Source organism: Peromyscus eremicus, chromosome 9 (genome assembly GCF_949786415.1).
Source record: "Peromyscus eremicus chromosome 9, PerEre_H2_v1, whole genome shotgun sequence".
Taxonomy (NCBI): domain Eukaryota; kingdom Metazoa; phylum Chordata; class Mammalia; order Rodentia; family Cricetidae; genus Peromyscus; species Peromyscus eremicus.
The window spans coordinates 52,598,094-52,616,508 of NC_081425.1; the positions used below are offsets into that span (position 1 = coordinate 52,598,094).

General features: G+C 45.8%; 1 protein-coding gene across 6 annotated transcripts in view; it reads right to left on the reverse strand.

The window, feature by feature from the left end:
* Window positions 1-18,415, reverse strand: part of Entpd4 (ectonucleoside triphosphate diphosphohydrolase 4) — a 28,254-nt gene that overhangs the window by 1,363 nt on the left and 8,476 nt on the right. For 5 of the 6 annotated variants that reach the window (XM_059273394.1, XM_059273395.1, XM_059273398.1 and 2 more), the window contains 11 exons: window positions 17,799-17,903; window positions 16,283-16,480; window positions 15,293-15,498; window positions 11,573-11,723; window positions 10,561-10,664; window positions 9,296-9,355; window positions 8,911-9,065; window positions 7,216-7,382; window positions 3,410-3,734; window positions 1,737-1,822; window positions 822-983 (listed from right to left, as the gene is read on the reverse strand). In XM_059273394.1, the coding sequence (XP_059129377.1) occupies window positions 822-983; window positions 1,737-1,822; window positions 3,410-3,734; window positions 7,216-7,382; window positions 8,911-9,065; window positions 9,296-9,355; window positions 10,561-10,664; window positions 11,573-11,723; window positions 15,293-15,498; window positions 16,283-16,480; window positions 17,799-17,806 (1,622 nt within the window). In that variant the 5' untranslated portion in view covers window positions 17,807-17,903. The remainder of the gene's footprint in view (window positions 1-821; window positions 984-1,736; window positions 1,823-3,409; window positions 3,735-7,215; window positions 7,383-8,910; window positions 9,066-9,295; window positions 9,356-10,560; window positions 10,665-11,572; window positions 11,724-15,292; window positions 15,499-16,282; window positions 16,481-17,798; window positions 17,904-18,415) is intronic. The other variant, XM_059273400.1, reaches the window with a different exon arrangement.

The window sequence follows — 18,415 nt, forward strand, 5'->3', positions numbered from 1 at the left end:
AGACCCCGGCATTATAAACTGATAAATGTAAGGGCCAGGGTTTTGCTGTTACAAGGCAGTTAATGGAACGAACACATGCACATGGAACTATGTATAATCAGCAATAGCTACTGCACAGCATTTCTGGAGCTGACCCAACTAAAACTATCAGATAAATACAGTTTTTAGTGTGGGTCAGCTGAGCCAGTTCTGTGAACTTAAATGGGAAATCTGTATGTCTGTTTGACCAGCTGTGGACTGGAATTCAGTTATTTCCTTATGACATGAATCTACGTAGACAATGTCACAGTCTTAAAAGAAAAGGATTAATCGACACTTCAGTGCTGAGGGCAGTGACTGATGTTTTTGGCCCACATGATAGCCAGTGTCTCAGCTGTCACTCATCATCATGGTGAAGGAATGGACACGATGGTTCTGCTGTCAGACATTACAAGTCAGTGTGTAAATCAAGATGCCCTCTGACATCAACAATCTGTTTGCTACAACAGTGTCAGAAATGCATTTCAATACGATTTCTTCCACAGTCCTAGACATTATAATACCCATGGAAGGGGCCCAAAGCCATAAGAGTCACCACGGGACAGACCCTTCTGCAGGGGTTAGGGAATAGACAGCTGGGACACAGGATGGCCCACAGTGTTGTATGCTGTGGGAAGGGCAGCTTGAGGAAACAGGAAGCACTTGGGGAGGGAGGTGAGGAAGACCCAAGTGAAGTCTGGTTGGCCTCACAGCTCTGAAAACACGTCCACAAAAGACAGTCACCAGGAGGCACTGTGGTTTAGAGAAGCATCTTTTCTGAGTCTCCCAAGTTCATAGCCTACCTCAAGGGCAGAAAGCGGGTCCTGTAAAGGATGGCCCCCAGTGTCCACTGCACTTCCTTGTCATACACCTGCAAGGCTGTCTTCAGGTTTTTGTAGGTGATGGGAAAGGAGAAGCCCCTGTGGAACACCTCATACATCCAGGCAGATTTGAAACACTGATACCTATAAATGCCAAGCACATCCACAAGTCAGATGGGCACCCCTGTCAGAATGCACCAGGCAGAGACTGTCTCCAGCCTTCAGCAGGCCTGCTTGGAGCAAACAGCCACATATGTGCCTCTAGGTGACAAATCCAGCTCAGGTTCACCCCACACATAGAACGGTTCACCCGTCAAAACTGATAGCCTGAAACAGGGTCATTTAATCACTACTGTGAGACACTACCCTCCCCATGCCTTGGGTACTCCATCATTTACTGAACAAACACTGCCAAGTTCCATCCTCTTTATAACAAAATGAAAAGGCAGGAGGATGCTTCTCAGCTCTGATATTTCCTAATCCCAAATGTTCATTACAGGCTTTTTTTTTTTTGCAAAGTACTGGACTAAGTAAGTGGTGGAAATGGCAATAAATAAATAAAAGACCCAGTCACTGCACTTGAGTGACTTAAACCAAAGGGAACTTTATAAACTAAATCAGCATGGCTTCATCGGAGAGCGTGGTGAGTGTTCTGGGGAGTCAGGAGAGATGGAGTCTGGCTGAGGGGACAGAATGAGAGGGCTAGCATCTCACACAACTCGATGTGCGGCAGGGCGTGAGCAAACAGGTACAAAGGGGAATTCCTGTGGCAAGGAACTTCAAAACTGGGCAGAAAACCTGCAACGACACTTGTCCCATTTGAGAGAGGCCAGGGTGGAGAAGGACAGTGAATGAGGGGGTGACCGGTAGATCAGGACTTGACTGTCCACTACTTACTTCAGCCGATGGAGGTCAGCATGAGAGGCATACAGTCCTCGGTCAAAGCGCTCCCGCAAGATGGACCACTTCGTGGCACAGTAATCCTAAAAAAAAATTCCACCCCAAATAAATCATCCCTGAAAGTGTATTAAAGCACTTTTTCTACTCACAAATTGTTTACCATGTTCATCATCCTAACAAGCACAGGAAACACACAAGCAGAGGGAGAGTCTGTACTGTCAACATGAGACTCCGAGTCCCTGGCAACCAGTAAACGCTGCACTTGTTCTGTACCCGGAAATCCAGCCAGGGAAATCCTGCCCACGCAGGGTGATCTGACCTCTTCAGCCCGTTTACTTCTCCCATCATCACGGCCCCAGAATGAACTCTGGCAAAGGGAAACGGCCTTTGGCCCAGTCAGATGAGTCCTGGCTCTGGGGCAGACCTAGCACTGGGTGAGGACGGTGATCTGGAGTCACATTAACTGTTCACACCCACTGAGCACCACGGCCTTCTGAAGGACACCTGACCTCCCAACACAGCTCCTCTCCTCAGCTCTCTACTGACAGAGCTGGGGCTTAGAGAAATGGTGTGACAGGGAACACAGGGGAGTGTGCTCAGCCTGGGGCAAGGTCAGGAAGGAGACATCAGGAATGAAGAAGCAGACAGACGAGGGAAGGTGCACAGTGGAAGGACTCCCGGCTGCTTGTCATGCTGAGAGGACCCTGAGCTGGTGGAGGAGGGAGAGGCAGACTAAGGTCAGTGGGGCTGAGCATGGGAAGCTGCAGACGACTTTACACAGTACAGCAAGGGGAGTGCAGGGAGCTTCAGACCGAACACCCTGGACAGCGTGCAGGATGACCACCAGAGAACCAGACACAGAGGACCAAAGGGGCAGCTCCCGGGAGCCAGAGGCTTGGCAAGGACAATGACAGTGAACAGCAGGGACAGGCTTGAGAAATACTCATGAGAGGAACTATCACTGATTATATCGGGGTGGGGGTGGGGTGCGGGGGGGGGTGAAAGAGGGACAGAGAGAAGCAAAGGGGTTGGGGCACGACTCAGTGAGACAGCCTCTGTCGGGCATGTACCAGACATTATAAACAAACTATTGTAAGAGCCATGCCTGGAGGAAGGGGACTGGATGGTTGGTGGACTGTTAACTAAGATGGCACAGGAGAGAAAGACAAGGAGAAAACTGGATTTGTTTGGAATTAGGAAACACAATGGGTAAAAGACAGGGGTTAAGATCTGAGACTGAACGTCAGCAGCCAGACAACACCTACGGCACGGAGGGGACAATCCACGGATCTGTGAACTCAAAGGGCAATGGGCTGTGGCTGGGAGACAAGGGCCATCCAGGCTGATGAGGTACGACAGGGGAAACTTCTGACGAAATGGGAAAGCAAGGGGATCTGATCAGCAGTGTCTTGGCTGCTATGTGGGTGGGAGCCTGTTGAAGATTTTGAGAAGTGGCACTCAAAAATCAATTTAAGACTGCGGTCTGTACATTCCTGGTAACCAGTGTGGTTAGTAGAGCTTAGGTTTTCTTCTATGACTACCGCCCTCCCCACAACAGGAGAGAAAGGGCGTCACAAGGATGCACTACGACCACCTTTCCCTCCGGGTGTGACCGGGGAAGGACCTGCAGCCCCACGCTCTCTACACATCAGGGTCTCTTGGCGTGTTACCTTGGCAGCTTTAGTGAACTTAGCAGCGTTGTAGTCTCCCCCCATCCGCAAGACATCCTCGGTGCAATAGTAGAACTCGGAGAAGCCGTAGAATTCACTGTTCTGGAAGTGGATTGGGGGCTGGTAGACTCCATTGAGGGAAGTCTGCGTTTCATTGGTTTTGTTCATGAAAGGTTGGAGGGTCTCTCGACACAGGTCAAAGTCGCCTGTCCCCCGAAGGTACAGGGTCTGCCCATTTTGCTGGATCTCATCTTTAATGTCCAGAGGCAAGCAAGGGTCCAGGAATGGAGCATCGGGAGTCAGACCAGTCTGTTTACCCAGGAGCCTGTGGCACAAAGAACCATTTACCACGAGACCTCTGCTACACTGTGCTTTGGACAAGAGGCTGCAAGCCACTGTTAGGACCCAGGACCTAACATGGGTCCACAGAACTGTGTGTGGGAACACAAAGGGTTCCAAACCAAGTTAGGAAAATGGTCCCCCAACCCTCTGGAGGAGATCCACAGTGACATACACAGGTGTTGCTGAGTCTAAGTAAACAAGCCATGACCTGACTCTCATTTACTTATTGTGGGTATGCATGTGTATGCACACAACGTGTGTGTGGAGATCAGAGAACAACTTTTAGAAGTGGGTTGTCTCCTTCTACATGTGGGTCTCAAAAATTAAACTCAAGTCATCAGGCCTGAGCAGCAAGTTCCTTTCGCCACAGAACCATCTCAGGGCCTGACCCGACGCTTTTGATTCCCCTCAGTACCATCTGACAGGATGTCTGCGGAGGACCCAGCAACCATGTGGCCCACACCCCCACTCTGCCACTACTGCTTGACTTCAACTGTATAGAGCTGGGTGTAGAGTGACTGTGAAAAGAAATAACTGGTCCAGGAAAATCAGGTTGGATGTTTCAGAAAAACAAGATACATACACACTGCTAGAAAGCTATTGTCAGACTACACACAGAAGATTAGAAAACTGGGGAAAAGTAAATTCTAGAAGGAGGTGGTACCAAAATGCTTGACAAAATGTCATTACCTTGCTGGTATTCTTTAAAGCCAAGCTAACAGCTCAATGAAGATGCAGTGTGTGTAGGAGGAGATGGGGAGTCCAGGAAGACAGTAATTCATAGCCAAAGACCACCCAATGAATACGGGAGTGAGAACACAATGTGTAGGGCTTGAGTCTCTTCATCTGATTTTACCACGCTCATCATCATTACCATCCATCAACTACCAACCTAGACGGCAGTAGTTATTACTATTGTTGTTGTTATTAATCAACTATTGGCCTCGATGGCAGTAGGCATTATTATTGTAGTTGTTATTAGTCAACCATTGGCCTAGACGGCACTGGGTATTATTATTGTTGTTACTAATCAACTATTGGCCTAGATGGCAGTAGGTAGTAGCTGTTTTTGCTGCACTACAGGCTTTGAGGAATCCTGTGAAAAGAACTGTTAGCCTTGTTGTAACTGAGATACACCAGGCTCGTCACACCCCAAAGAGACACCCTGTAAATTACCCCCTGTCTTCCCACTGTGTGTGCATATTCAGGCAATCTTCTGAAAATGGAAGTGATGTTCACATTGGATACCACGAACTCATGGGTCTGACTATTAGGAGTTGAATACTGCTGGAGTCACTCTCATTCACTGACAGTCTTTTTTTAAATCAAGCTGTACATTCCTCAGATGAGGGTTATTCATAATGTCCTTCAGTGTCATCAGTAAAGGTCTTTGCCATAAAACGATGTACTCTAAAAAAATGAATCACTACTATAAGTGGCAGAGATAGGTATGAATTTCAAGGCTCAATTAACAACATGCTTATAATTATCAGGAATTCTGAGCAGTTAAATGTGTATCTCACACTGTTTCAGTTGTCCTAAATCTAGCTAAGGAGTGTCTCTGGACTATATATTACATATTATACAAAGCTTTTTTCTTTTAAATTGATAATAAAACCCAATTAATAAAACTCAGGAGTCAGAAGAAAGTGTTTAGTAAGTCTATGGAAGATTCAAATTTATATTTCTATTGAAAAATTTTAAGACTATTATAAACATAACTATAACAAAATGTTCTAGACATAATTTTAAAAGAAAAAGCAAGCACCATGGGACTACTGCTGTTATAATTAACATTTCTCAATTAGCTTTTAAAGTAATCAGAGAATTACTTCCTACTTATGGACATGAATTTTGGGCAAACTAATACCAAGTAGCTCTAACTTGGTCTTTATTTTTAAATAGGCCTTCATGGATATATTAAGACTAGCCGGGCGGTGGTAGCGCACGCCTTTAATCCCAGCACTCAGGAGGCAGAGCCAGGTGAATTTCTGTGAGTTTGAGGCCAGCCTGGGCTACCAAGTGAGTTCCAGGAAAGGCGCAAAGCTACACAGAGAAACCCTGTCTTGAAAAACCAAAAAAAAAAAAAAAAAAAAAAACTAAATTGGTCAGGGTTGGAGAGATGGTTCAGTGGTTAAGAGCACTGGTTGCTCTTCCAGAAAACTTAGGTTGATTCCCAGCAGTCACATGGCAGCTCACAACCATCTGTAATTCCAGTTCCAGGGGATCTAATGCCCTCTTCTGGCCTCACACACGATGTACAGACATGCATTCAGGCAAAAAACCATACACATAACAACAACTAATAAAATTTTTGGAAAGGATTAAACTGGCCAAGGAAACATACTATTACTTAGCTCTAAAAATCAGCATTTGTCCTTAAAAATGTTCTATCAAAACAAACAAGCCAGGAAGAGCAAGGTGTCTTACCTGCCAGATGCTTCTCTTCTGCTTCCAAACCTTTTCCCTGTTCTGATGGCATATTTCAAATAAGTAATTGCTATACAGCTAAACTTACTGTTTTTTAAAGACAGGGTCTTGCTATGTATCCCTGAGTGACCTGAAACCATGCAGACCAGGCTAGCCTCAAACTCACAGAGATCCACCTGCCTCTGCTTCCCAAGTGGTGGAATCAAAGGTATGTGCCATCATACCCAGCTAAAGTTACAAAATTTAAACTGGTGCCCTTCTTTCACACATTTTTCTACACCAGAATGTGTCACATAAACTCATGTTTTCCCTAAGTTTCACTCATAAAAATAGTGAAAGGGGTTAAGAGTAAGGAATGACCTTTACTCAGAGTAGAAACCTCACCACTACTCTAGACTAGTTGTTCCTGGGTGATACTGAGGCTGATTGCAGAGGCCTGGGAAAACTCAGTGACACAACCCTGCTGGTGCCCCCTGAGGCTCACACTCAGAAGGTGCCCTTGACCTCAGAAAGTCTCAAATAAGGAATATTCTATAGACAATGGTACATCAGTAGATGAGAACCACAGTGAACGGGGTTAAGAGTAAGAAATGATCTTGAAGTAATTTTAGTGGTATTAAAATATTTTTAGCCGGGCAGTGGTGGCACAAGGCTTTAATCCTAGCACTTGGGAGGCAGAAGCAGAAGGATCTCTATGAGTTCGAGGCCAGTCTGGTCTATAAAGCAAGTTCCAGGACAGCCAGGGCTCAAACATGTCTCAACCATGTCTCAAAAAACAAAAGCAAAAAACCAAGAACAATATATATACTTAAGCTGGGTGTGATGGTACATGCCTGCAAAGATCAGGCAGAGGTACAGAGAGAGAGGGACTATGTAAGCACACAGCTGTGGGACAGGGGCTGGTGGCAGGACCCCAAGGGCCTCTCAGTTCTTCCAGCACCATGGCAGCTAACAGAAGACATTTGTCCTGGTCTAGTTTTGATGAGGACTGAGCTGGGCCTGCAGCAGATGCTGAGGAGCAGCAGGTGCTGTACCTGTTTTTCTGAAACGTGCTGGCAAATAGTCTGTCTTCATATCTCTGCCGAGCAGCATTACCACCGAACCCAAGAAATGTGGCCACGTAGACTCGGTACACGTGCTCAGTCTGGTGGACATCACACCCCAAATTGAATTCAGCTAACAAGTTTTTAGCTACTTCCTCCTGTAGGCACAAGGACAACACATTTTAGTATTTTAAAACAACTTTAGCTCCAGTTAAAAAAGAAGGGTCTAAGAAGAGTTACATCTAAGAGCAGCAGATTCTGCTCTACTGTCCAAGGATGCTCTAGAGAGCGCTTTCACAACTCAGTATGCTGATGTAACTAGGGGAATTACAGATGCTGTACTGGTTGGGGTCAGGACTTCCTGAAAAGGAAGTCAGTACTATAGTTCCTTTCCTCTGACCCATAAGTCTATTTATGGTACCCCCTGCTGTGGAAATAGACCCAAATAGACCCAAACACGGGAAAGTCTTGATGCATATATACACAAAGATACATATCTATCTATCTATCCATCCATCCATCCATCCATCCATCCATCCATCCATCCACCCACCTACCCATCCATCCACAAATCTAAAAAGAATGGCGTCTGAGTACTTAACATTAAGGGAGGGTTAAGTTAAAGGCAGTAACCAATACTTTATAGAGGGATACACTATGAACTGTAAATAAAAGGCACAAAATCATAAAAAGGTAAAAGCATAACAATCACATTTTGAAATTATAACAGGAATAAAAATAATGGAAAAACTTCACCAAAACACTAACAATGCTTTTTTTTTTTTTTTTCTGTGATGATGAATCCAGGGGGAATTTTTATTCTTCAACTTTCCCTAAGCTTTCTTTGTGAGCACCTGCTACTTTACAAGGAAGGGAGAAAGTATGAGTGGGAGTCTCTAGGGGCATATCTGGAATGGGAAGTGGGAAACACAGGCTCAAATATTTGAATTTCCAAAGCACTTTTCCAAGGAGCTTACTAAAGACAGTGATAACACCTCCTGAGCACACACCAGGGAACTTAGAGTCCGAGCCACTCATCAACCATTCAATGGCCCCATGCTGTAGGGGCCACTGTTTGCATTGTTTTCTGGTACATGATCCCTACTTTGGGGGAAACAATGCAGGAGACCATGCTTTGGTGTCAATTTACATCTGGACATAAACAGTAATGAGAGATGTGGTCATTCTGGGACACAAATGGAAATGGCTCTGGTGTCCTGCTGAGGACTGCCAACTCCAGCTGACAGGACTGAAGGGATGGAGGAGAGATGGAATGAACCAGGTGTGCAGTAATAGGTACCAACATCAATATTTTCGAGAAGAGTTCAAAATTAGTAAAGAACAAAAATGCTTCTCCTGTTTATATAACTGTAAAAACCTGATGCTATAGTAATTTTAAAAGTGACCCAAGAGATAACATAAACAAAAGCTCAAGCATGCAACTGACATATACACCAGAGAAAACTCCAAGTTCAGAAAACAAACCAGCTAGGCTCAATGTACAAACGTAATGGGCTTGGCTGAGGCCTGCCTCATTCTCCAGCCTCCTTCCTCCTGGGTTGAGAAGATGGACCCTCAGCAAGCAGAGTAAGGATGTGTTCAGACTCAGGAAACAAAACAAAAACGGATGGAGACATGTTAAATGAAAACAGAAGCAAACGGAAGGCAATCTGTACAGATAATAACCTGCTGTGAGGAGGCAAAGCTTACAGTTTTGGGGACTTCGTACGCTATCTGAGTGGACACGCCTCCCATGTCAAGAATACCGGCTGTCCTTTTCCGGACGATGGCCTCACTGCTCTCACTACCGGGAATGTTGACTTCCACAACCGCCTCGTCATCTGGAGAAAGAAGTGTCCATTCAGCAGACGCCTCCTCGGGAGGCACGCTCTGCTTTGAAGACCACTCAGTCCACGCCTCCCGGTGAGCTCAACCGTAGTTCAGACAGCAGCTCTGCTCGCCCAGCCCCACACACTCAGCCGTCTCACAGCACTTAGCCCCTTTTCTGCCCTTGACCATAAACTATGGTTGTGACTTCCAACCAGAACACTAGTGGAAACATGGCACTTACCCTCTTCAATATGCTCAAACCGTCCAAGGACAAAATTAATGCCGATCCAAGCATACACACCTAGACATCGCAGAGCAAAATTAAGAAAAATCAAGTTGGTCTGTGCAAGCTTCTCACTTATTTTAACTCCTCACAGTCTGAGACAGACTCACCAAATAACACATTTCTACTGATGTTCTGTCTTCTCCTAGTGGTTTATAAGAACTCTCAATTTTAATACTTTAGATCAGCTATATCTGTTGAAAATATAACTTCTACAGGGACTCCACACTAACTTCCCCTAATCTTTCCTGCATCTTTCTCACCCACACAGCCTATCTTAGCCTATACATGTCAACATTCCCTACAGCCTATCTTTATCCCTTTCCATAGCCACCTTGACTTGTGTCATTATGCAGTGGAGGTGACAAGCTAATCAGTCTTCCATGGCAACCTCCTGTATCCTATCTTGTTGGGATGGTCCACAAAGTGACAGTACAAAGTGACAGGCTGATAATTCAAGATGTATCCAGCTCTTAACATCACCATCACCCTTCCACAGAGCCACGATCCAGCCAAGTGAAAACCCACATCGGTCCACAGTGGCACCCCTTCCCACCTGCAGCAATATTGATCATGTCTTTTAGTTGGACCATGCTTCCTCCACCTACTCAGGTAACTTCCTCTACTCTCCTCCCAAAGGTTTCACTTAGAACCATTCCTAGCTGGGCACGGGGAGGGAAAGAGGCCTTTTTCTTTCACACTCCCAGGATATTTTTTCTCTATCTTCCTTTGGGTGCCAAAAGTGACCTCTTACAATTCTGAGGGCCTTCTCTGTAAGGCGCTTATGATGATCAGCCTAATTCTGACTTTCCTGATGCCTTTCCATAGGGAACACCTGCTGGAATGGTGAGTGACATAGGAATAGATACCATACTTGTGGGTCTCTGCTTCTAGCAAACCATTTCACTGACTGGTCATTTCCTACTCAAGTGGAATAATTTCTCTGAAACAGAACTAATATTTTCTCCATTTATCAAAGGCAAGAATTCCTCCTTGCTAGAAGTAAGTCTTTATTAGCCAGGCAAGGGATACAGACTTCCTCTATCCTCTGTTCAAAATACAGTCCCTAAATGTGCTAAGAACTGGTGAGGTATGTTTAACAGCTTTAGGGTTCTATAATAAAGATCAGCCATATAGGACATGAATTCAGTCATTAAGAGTATTTCAAGGCTCTGGTCTCCAGTGATCCAATACAATGCACAGTGGGGAGGTCTGGTACCAACCTTCTTGTTTCCCTGAGATGACTTCAGCGTGGGAGTCAGAAAACAGGAAGTCAAAGTGCACTGGGATGTCAGTCAGGAGGTCCTCCAGGATAGCTTTCTGCTGGCTTTCAAGGCAACCCCAAAATTTACATGTCAAAATTATATGCTTGATTTTGTTTTAAAAACAAAAACAAAACCCTTGTGGCTCTGTTATATCCTACATGAAACAGTAAACTGTAAAACTACAGTGATTCATTGAAAAGATTGCTTATCTCAGGAATGTTCTTTCCACATGAAAAAGTTATGTGAATGATGTGATTTTTGGCTCACTGGGTAGTCCTTGTCCAGCATGCACCAGGCCCCGAGTTCCATCCCCAGCACTGCATAAACTAGGCATGGTGGTGTAAACTCATAATCCCAGCACTCAGGAAGTGGAGATAGGTAGAGGGATTGAAAAATATTCAGTTTGGGCCAACTTGGGACATAAGACTGTGGTAGAGTATTTGTACACTGTGTGAAGGTGTATTGCTATGATTATTGTAATAAAAAGCAGAACATCCAATAGCTAGGCAGGAGGTGTAGGCAGGGTCCTGGGAGAGAAAGGAAGAGGAGCAGGAATCTAGGCATGCAGGAGACACAGAGAGGAAACCGGAGGTACAAGGTGGAAGAGAGGTAACACCACGTGAGAGAACACAGATTAATAGAAATGATAGGATTTAAATGATAAGAGCTTGTTAGGAACAAGCCTAAGCTATAGGCTGGGCTTTCATAATTAATAAGAAATCTCCGTGTCATTATTTGGGAGCTGGCTGGTAGCACAGAGAAAGACTTGCTCCATGAGACTCTGTCCCCAACCCCTGCAAAGTGACCCTTATAATTTTAGTCACAAGTAAGTAGATTAAAAGCTCCTTGGTGAGGTCTGTTTAAGAGAATAGCTCTGAGACTAGTCCAGACTCAAGATGGGAACAGTGACAGAGAAGAGAGCAGCAAGCTGCCCCTCCCAAGGGCCCCCCTCCAGGCTGTGGAAGATCACCTTTCAGGAAGGACTCTCATTCCAGCTGTGCAGAGAATGTAGAGAGGCGTCTCTTTGTGTTTTGCCCGTGGCACATGTTCTGCAGCAAAGTTCAGAAGTGGAGAAATGTAATCGCTGACTTTTTCTGGAGAGGTAGCAAACTCTGAGATGCCTGCAAAAAATGGACAGTCCGGTTAGCAGGTAGAGCTAAGAGTAAATTTCTTCAGTGTGCTGAATCTGGGAGAAATTCAGACTTCACATTGTATTCTTCTTTCACGGATACTGATCCAACTAGCATCTACCGTGTGCCCCCCACGGGAGCACATTCTCGCCTTTGAGAATTGTGCCCCTCTCTCCTCAGGCAAACTCCAGTGGCTTTAACACCATCCACACACTACAGGTCTTCAGATCGTAGCACCAGTCCTCAGCACTCTTCCCAACCTGCAGAGCAGCTCACAGTGACTGTCTAATGCACACAGCCACTGCTTGTCCTCAGACACCCGAACATGACCCATGTTCTGCAGCTGGTACTACAGATCTCTTCCTGCTGCTTGTTCTACTTCTCTCCCTGTTTCTTTGGAAACCACCATCTGCTGCTGGCCCAGTGTAACCAACTACCTTCCAGGCTCCACCAATCCCTCTGTCTCCTACCCCAAGGATGCTTATTTTTGGTTTTAAACCCTTCTACGGCTCCTCTAACCAACCTAAACTCAACTTAGAGATACACAGCTATTCATACAATGGCCCACCCTTGTCTCTTCCCAAGTCCCTTCCTCTTACCTCAAAGCATTGAATTAACACTTCCGCAATAATGTAACCTACTGTGGCCTTCAGGCCTCTGAGTCCCCAACAGAAAAAGCCTTCTCTTCCCCTACCTCCTTTGCCCAGTCAACTTATACATGTCTATTTAGCTCCTTCTTCCAGAGAAGTCTTACTTAGTAGAACCCCAATGGAAACTAACTTCCCTTACAGCCTATGATCACCCTGCTACCAGCTACCTATCTATTCATCACACCAAATTACTTACTTCCTGTCTCATTACAACTGGTCAAGGGCACACACTAGGTCTTGTTCAGTTCATATCCCAGCACCTAATAGTGCCTGTCAAGTGGAGGTGTTCAGGACCTTCTGTTCAATGTTTATTATTAAAAGTGAGTGGGAGCTGAAGAGATGGCTCAACAGTTAGAGCATTGGCTGCTCTTACAGAGGACCTAGGTTCGGTTCCCAGCACCCACATGGTGGCGCACAACCATCTGTAACACCAGTTCCAGGGACTCCAATACCCTCTTCTGCCTCTCTAAGCACTTGCATATATGTGGTAAACATACACTCAGGCACACACACATAAATAATACATCTGTTTAAAAAGTAAATGAGAGCCGGGGGTGGTGGCGCACGCCTTTAATCCCAGCACTCGGGAGGCAGAGCCAGATGGATCTCTGTGAGTTCAAGGCCAGCCTGAGCTACCAAGTGAGTCCCAGGAAAGGCGCAAAGCTACACAGAGAAACCCTGTCTCGAAAAACCAAAAAAAAAAAAAAAAAAAAAAAAAGTAAATGAGCAACAGCTCTCATTGAACCTACACTATTAAAACAATGGGGATCTGAGGAGTTCCACAATTTCTTACTTCACACATTAGAGAACTGTACACCCAGAAAGATGGTATGTGAAAGGAATCAGCAGAAAATGGAGCAAAAGGCAAAACTTTTGACTCCGCACACAGAGCTATTTCAGTGGAAAACCAAATCCCAAACTAACCAGAATCTATTTTTAAAATGCTGAGAGCCTTGCTTATATTAATACTGGGAGACTAGGAGTCAAGACAGAGCATTGCTATAAAAAGGCACACTAATGGGCACCTGAGCAAGGACCATGCTAAGCCACACTGAACGCAGCTTCTAGCATACACCCCAATGCAGTAGCGCTGCTCAGCTGATCCACCCTGTGAGGCTGCTGTGACTGAGATCCTGGATTAAACCTCCAGGAGGACGTGAGTTTCATCTCTCACCATGCAGGTGTCAACCAGTGCTGGAAGCCACCGCGTGAAGCTCAGCCAAAGGCAAAGAGTTTACTGAGCTTTAGTTCTGAGTCTCCTGGTAAATTTTTATATGAGCAGCATTATGTTAACCCTGAAGACGTTTCTCTACATACAATGGAAAATTTAAAGTTATTACTAAATATTAAAATCTTTGTTTATGGAAATCCACGAATGTTATTCATACTTCTCAGATGGAAGGTAATAATTACAGAACAGTTATTACTTATCAATATTCTATCTTAAACTTTAAATGTCTATGGGGCATAGCGTGATGATCAGACACATGAGCACAACGTGAAACAATCAAAGGGAGCAACTAGCATGCCCATCTCTTTGAACACTTACCGTCATATCTTTGTGTCTCTCTAACATCTAAAAAGATAAACTCATTGGATAGTCTGCATTTAGTACTTTAGTACTCATGCACTAGTGAAAAATAAAAGTTCACTATTTCTGTTATGCTCTGTAGCCTACTGTTTTAAATCAGATCTTACTAAGTATTGGGCATGGGATAGCTATTTGAAAATGCTCCATTCCCAATGCTTCTGACATGGTGCCAATCACGAGCAGGGCGGAGATCCTGACAAGGTTGGAGACTGCTGTCTAAATCATTTAGTGAGGAAGCCAAGACTCAATTTCACACTTCACACTGGCTTAGAAATGATCCTATCTTTAAAAACTAGGTGTATTTACACTCATTCTTTTTAAGTCCCAAGGTTACCCTTCTAAATAATCTAGAACATAAGAAATACATCTGGGCAAGTGGAGCCTAGTGACTTGAGGCAGGGGGAGTGGAAGCTGAAGGTCAGCCTGGGTATCTTAGTAAAATAATGTCTCAAAAAGAAAGAGTGGGGGCTGGATAGATGGCTCAGGGGATGAGACCCCTGGCTGCTCTCCCAGAGGACCTGGGTTCAATTCCCAGCACCCACATGGCAGCTCCCAACTGTCTGTAACTCTAGTTCCAGGGGATCTGACACCTTCATACAAACATACATGCAAGCAAAACACCAGTGTACATAAAGTAAGAATAAACAAATCATTGAAAATGTTAAAAAAGAAAGAGAGGTGGGGATACAGCTTGGTGGTAGAGCACTTATTTAACACATGTGACTCCTGGAGTCAACACCATCACCATACAAGAAAGAGAAAGGGGCAAGGGAGGGAGGGAGGAGAGAGGAAGGAGAAGAGAGGGGTGGGAGGAAGGAAGACAGACATCCGGGAGGGAGGAGAGAGGAAAGAGAAGAGAGGGGGTGGGAGGAAGGAAGATAGATATCTGGGCAGTAAATTTAAAAAAAAAAATCACTAATACATACCAATATTTAAACAAATAATATGCTAATATTTAAAGCACAGATTGTCAAGAGCTATCAAAAATGTCTATCTTTAAGGAAGAGCTACCAAATAGGAAAACAAAGCAACCTCCACAACAGTGTTAACTAGCATGTGCGCAGACATCATGGGGCGACCGTGAGGATGGCCAGAGGTGACAGAAAAGACACAGGCTGTGGAGGTTAGGTCACAAACACAGAACAGAGAAAGGGACGTGGGAAGGGAAATGCAGGCAGCCATCAGGCCCTGTCTTGAACTCAGAAGCGGGCGAGGCAGTGTGGAGTGAGAGGGGAGGAAGTGAGTGGTATCACAGGATACTGGAGCACAACGTGAAACCCAGAACCTGGTTCCAGTCCTCAGGCACTCTTCTCCCGTACCGGGTTTAATTTTCATCACCACCGGCTTTCGGTTTTTGTCCCTCATCTGTCTGATGTCCAACAGATCGTGAGGGTTGCCGTTGTGCCGAGGCCAGCAATAGACAAATATCCTAGAACCACTGCTGCCGCAGTCCACCACAATGCCGTAGTTCACGTTGGGGTTGTTGGTGTCTGTAGCCTCCACGTCTGTGACTCGGGCCAAGTACCTTGGTTAGAAACACACAGGTGCTGTTACTTAAACAAGAGCATCCCCCGACTCGAACAGAGCAGGCACACTACAGAAGCCCCACATCATGACCTCCACGTTGTGTAATGATCTCTCTGGCACTCCCTCTATGGCCAGATGATGGATCAGAAGAAGTCCGAACAAAAGCTGCCCACGGGGAGCCTCTAACTCAGGTGATCAGCTCTCCTTAACACATTCTACAGGTTCCAAAGAGAAAACTGTTTCCAAGGTACAAACACGAACTCAGAACCCAGCTTAAAACGGACAGAAGGAGCCGTGAGGGTGGGACTATCCCAGGGCCTTCCCTGCGGCCAGCTGTCAGGCACGTCCACGCAGTCTAATTTATTAGAGGTAGTCAGCACAGGGTCCAGTTCCTACAGCCACAGGCTCCTTATATGCAGGTCCAGCCATACAGACGGTGCTAGAGCTGACTGCTCCTGTCCCTCTGATGTCGGTTTGCTGAGTCCGACCCTGGGGGCAGCACTATCCTGCCGGAGGCAGTCAGGTCAGGAGGAAGGAGACCTCAGAGCTACCCCACCCCTTCCCACCATGTGAACCGGGACAGGACACAGCCGTCACCAGACACCAACTTTACTGGCACCTAGCTCTTAGGCTTCCCAGCCTCGAGAGCTAAGAGAGCTACAACTCTAGGGTTTATAAGCTGCCCAGTGTTCTGTTACAGCTGCGGGAACTGTTACAGCTGCCGGAGTGCAGTCAGCCAGAAGGTGTGAGTTCCTTCTAGAACGAGTGAGTCTTGGTCTTACCTTTGAAATTTCTTGTCCTTCGACAGCCACCCATACTTGCTGCGTATTATGACGACAGAAAGGTATAGGAGGGAGACAGCTGCAGCCAGGATGCTAAGGACAATGACTTGGCGTAAGCTGGTGTTCAGGATTCGAGGACAGCCCGCGGGAGAGATGCTAAAATGCCAAGAAGCCGGAAAGAGACAGGAAATGCCGATCCTGAAATTCCGAAGACAGATTTTGAAGCGACAAGCTGGGGTGAGACCTGGCCTCACCTGAACAGGTGTTCAGCACAAGCTCCCCCTGCTTGCTGTCTGCTGCTGCCTGCACCTACCACACTCCAGGTTGCTGTCTGGTCACGGAGCACAGTATCATAAAATGACATCGGGAGAATGACACCCTGCTGGTTATGATATTCCTGCATGTCCCCCTTTTCTTGGGAGTATTACAAAAATATACCGCCTTTGTCCAAAAGGAAATCCCAGTTCATGAGTTTAGCCAGATAAACACATACATTTATACTGAAATCCAGTTTACGGATGAGGCCACCAAAGGGAGACTGCAGATACAGAGACGGCCTGCTGTAAGCTACCCCATAACTGCCAGCAGCCCAGGGGACAAACCATGTGCGTTAATGAGTCAATGGCTTAGGAGAGGTGAGGTTTTCTTAACAAGCGATTCTAAAGTAAATGTCTCCCCGATGGCCCAGTAATGGGGAAGGCGGTGTCTTTCAACAATATTGCCATAACGAAGTCACTAAGGGAACCCTGATTTTAGAAAGAGTCCTCTGAGATATGGTTTACAAATGGGAAGGTTTCAATTTATGTCATGAAAAAGAGGCAAACTGTGGAGCCGTCAGCAGGCACCACCTTTAGGGGACATTTCATTATTCTGTACTTTCTATCCTCTTTGTTTTATTTTTATTTTTTATTTTTTTTGTTTTTTGTTTTTTGTTTTTTGTTTTTTCGAGACAGGGTTTCTCTGTGTAGCTTTGCGCCTTTCCTGGAACTCACTTGGTAGTCCAGGCTGGCCTCGAACTCACAGAGATCCACCTGGCTCTGCCTCCCGAGTGCTGGGATTAAAGGCGTGCGCCACCACCGCCCGGCCCTCTTTGTTTTAAAAAGCACTTCAGGGACTAAAACCCCTCACTGAAGGAGATACACTGTCAACCCAGTGGAAATTCAGTTTCCCTTCATAGGCGTTCTGAGGACACTCCATGGCAATGTGTCTTCCTCTTCCGCACCTCAGAGGCTCTAGACAGCTATCCTGTGCCAATATAACATCCCGAGATGCCAGTGTGTAGGCCTAGACTGCAATTTACACTAACCTCTGTGGAGCTCACCTGGCTATGTTCTTTCTATGACAAGCACCAACCCCTCAACCCCCCAGGCTCTAAGAACAACGGTTTTGGACTACCAGTGTAACACAACTGCAAACACTTCTCTCTTGGGATTCAGATCTTCTTCTCTCTTAAGACCCACTTCTTCAGCATCAAAATCTCAGGGTTTACAGGCTAGCGACGAAGCCCATCACTCACCTCCCCATAATGAAAGGCCGAGGAGCAGGCAATGTTGTGAGAATCAGCTCTTGTCGTCCACAATGGCAGATTCAGAGCTGGGGTCTTCATGGAGTCAGAGCTGCCCTGTTTCAGGGTGAGAAAAATCAAGAACAGAGTAATCAAATAAAATCTCTATGGTCCTACCAAGCACACGCTTAAACCCAGCCATACATCATCTGACTTGATCCCTATGTGGAGACTACTGGGTTAGAGCAGCATGCTTGTACATCAGTTTCATGCTGTTAGAGATACAGGCCTCAATCAAGAGATGCTAAGAGCCTGGCACAAGTTATTACTCCAAGCATTCCTGTAATCTCAAAATTTCAGGGCATGAAATAATTACAGCGCTGAAATGTTAAGGGAGATTTGGAGAGGTGGGGGATAAGCGGGATTAACTCAACTAGCTCGATGGGAAGCATGTATTCATTTGACAGAATACGTTACTAGACGCTGCTGTACTGTACAAAGGACAGTTTTCTGTCCCCATTCTCAGCCTTCCTCCAGGCCTCAGCCCTCACATCACAAAGCCAGGGCCTCCTTCCAAGCTGCTGGGGCCTGAGGATGGTTTCCAAGTTCTCCTGGTCTTAACTCTCTGG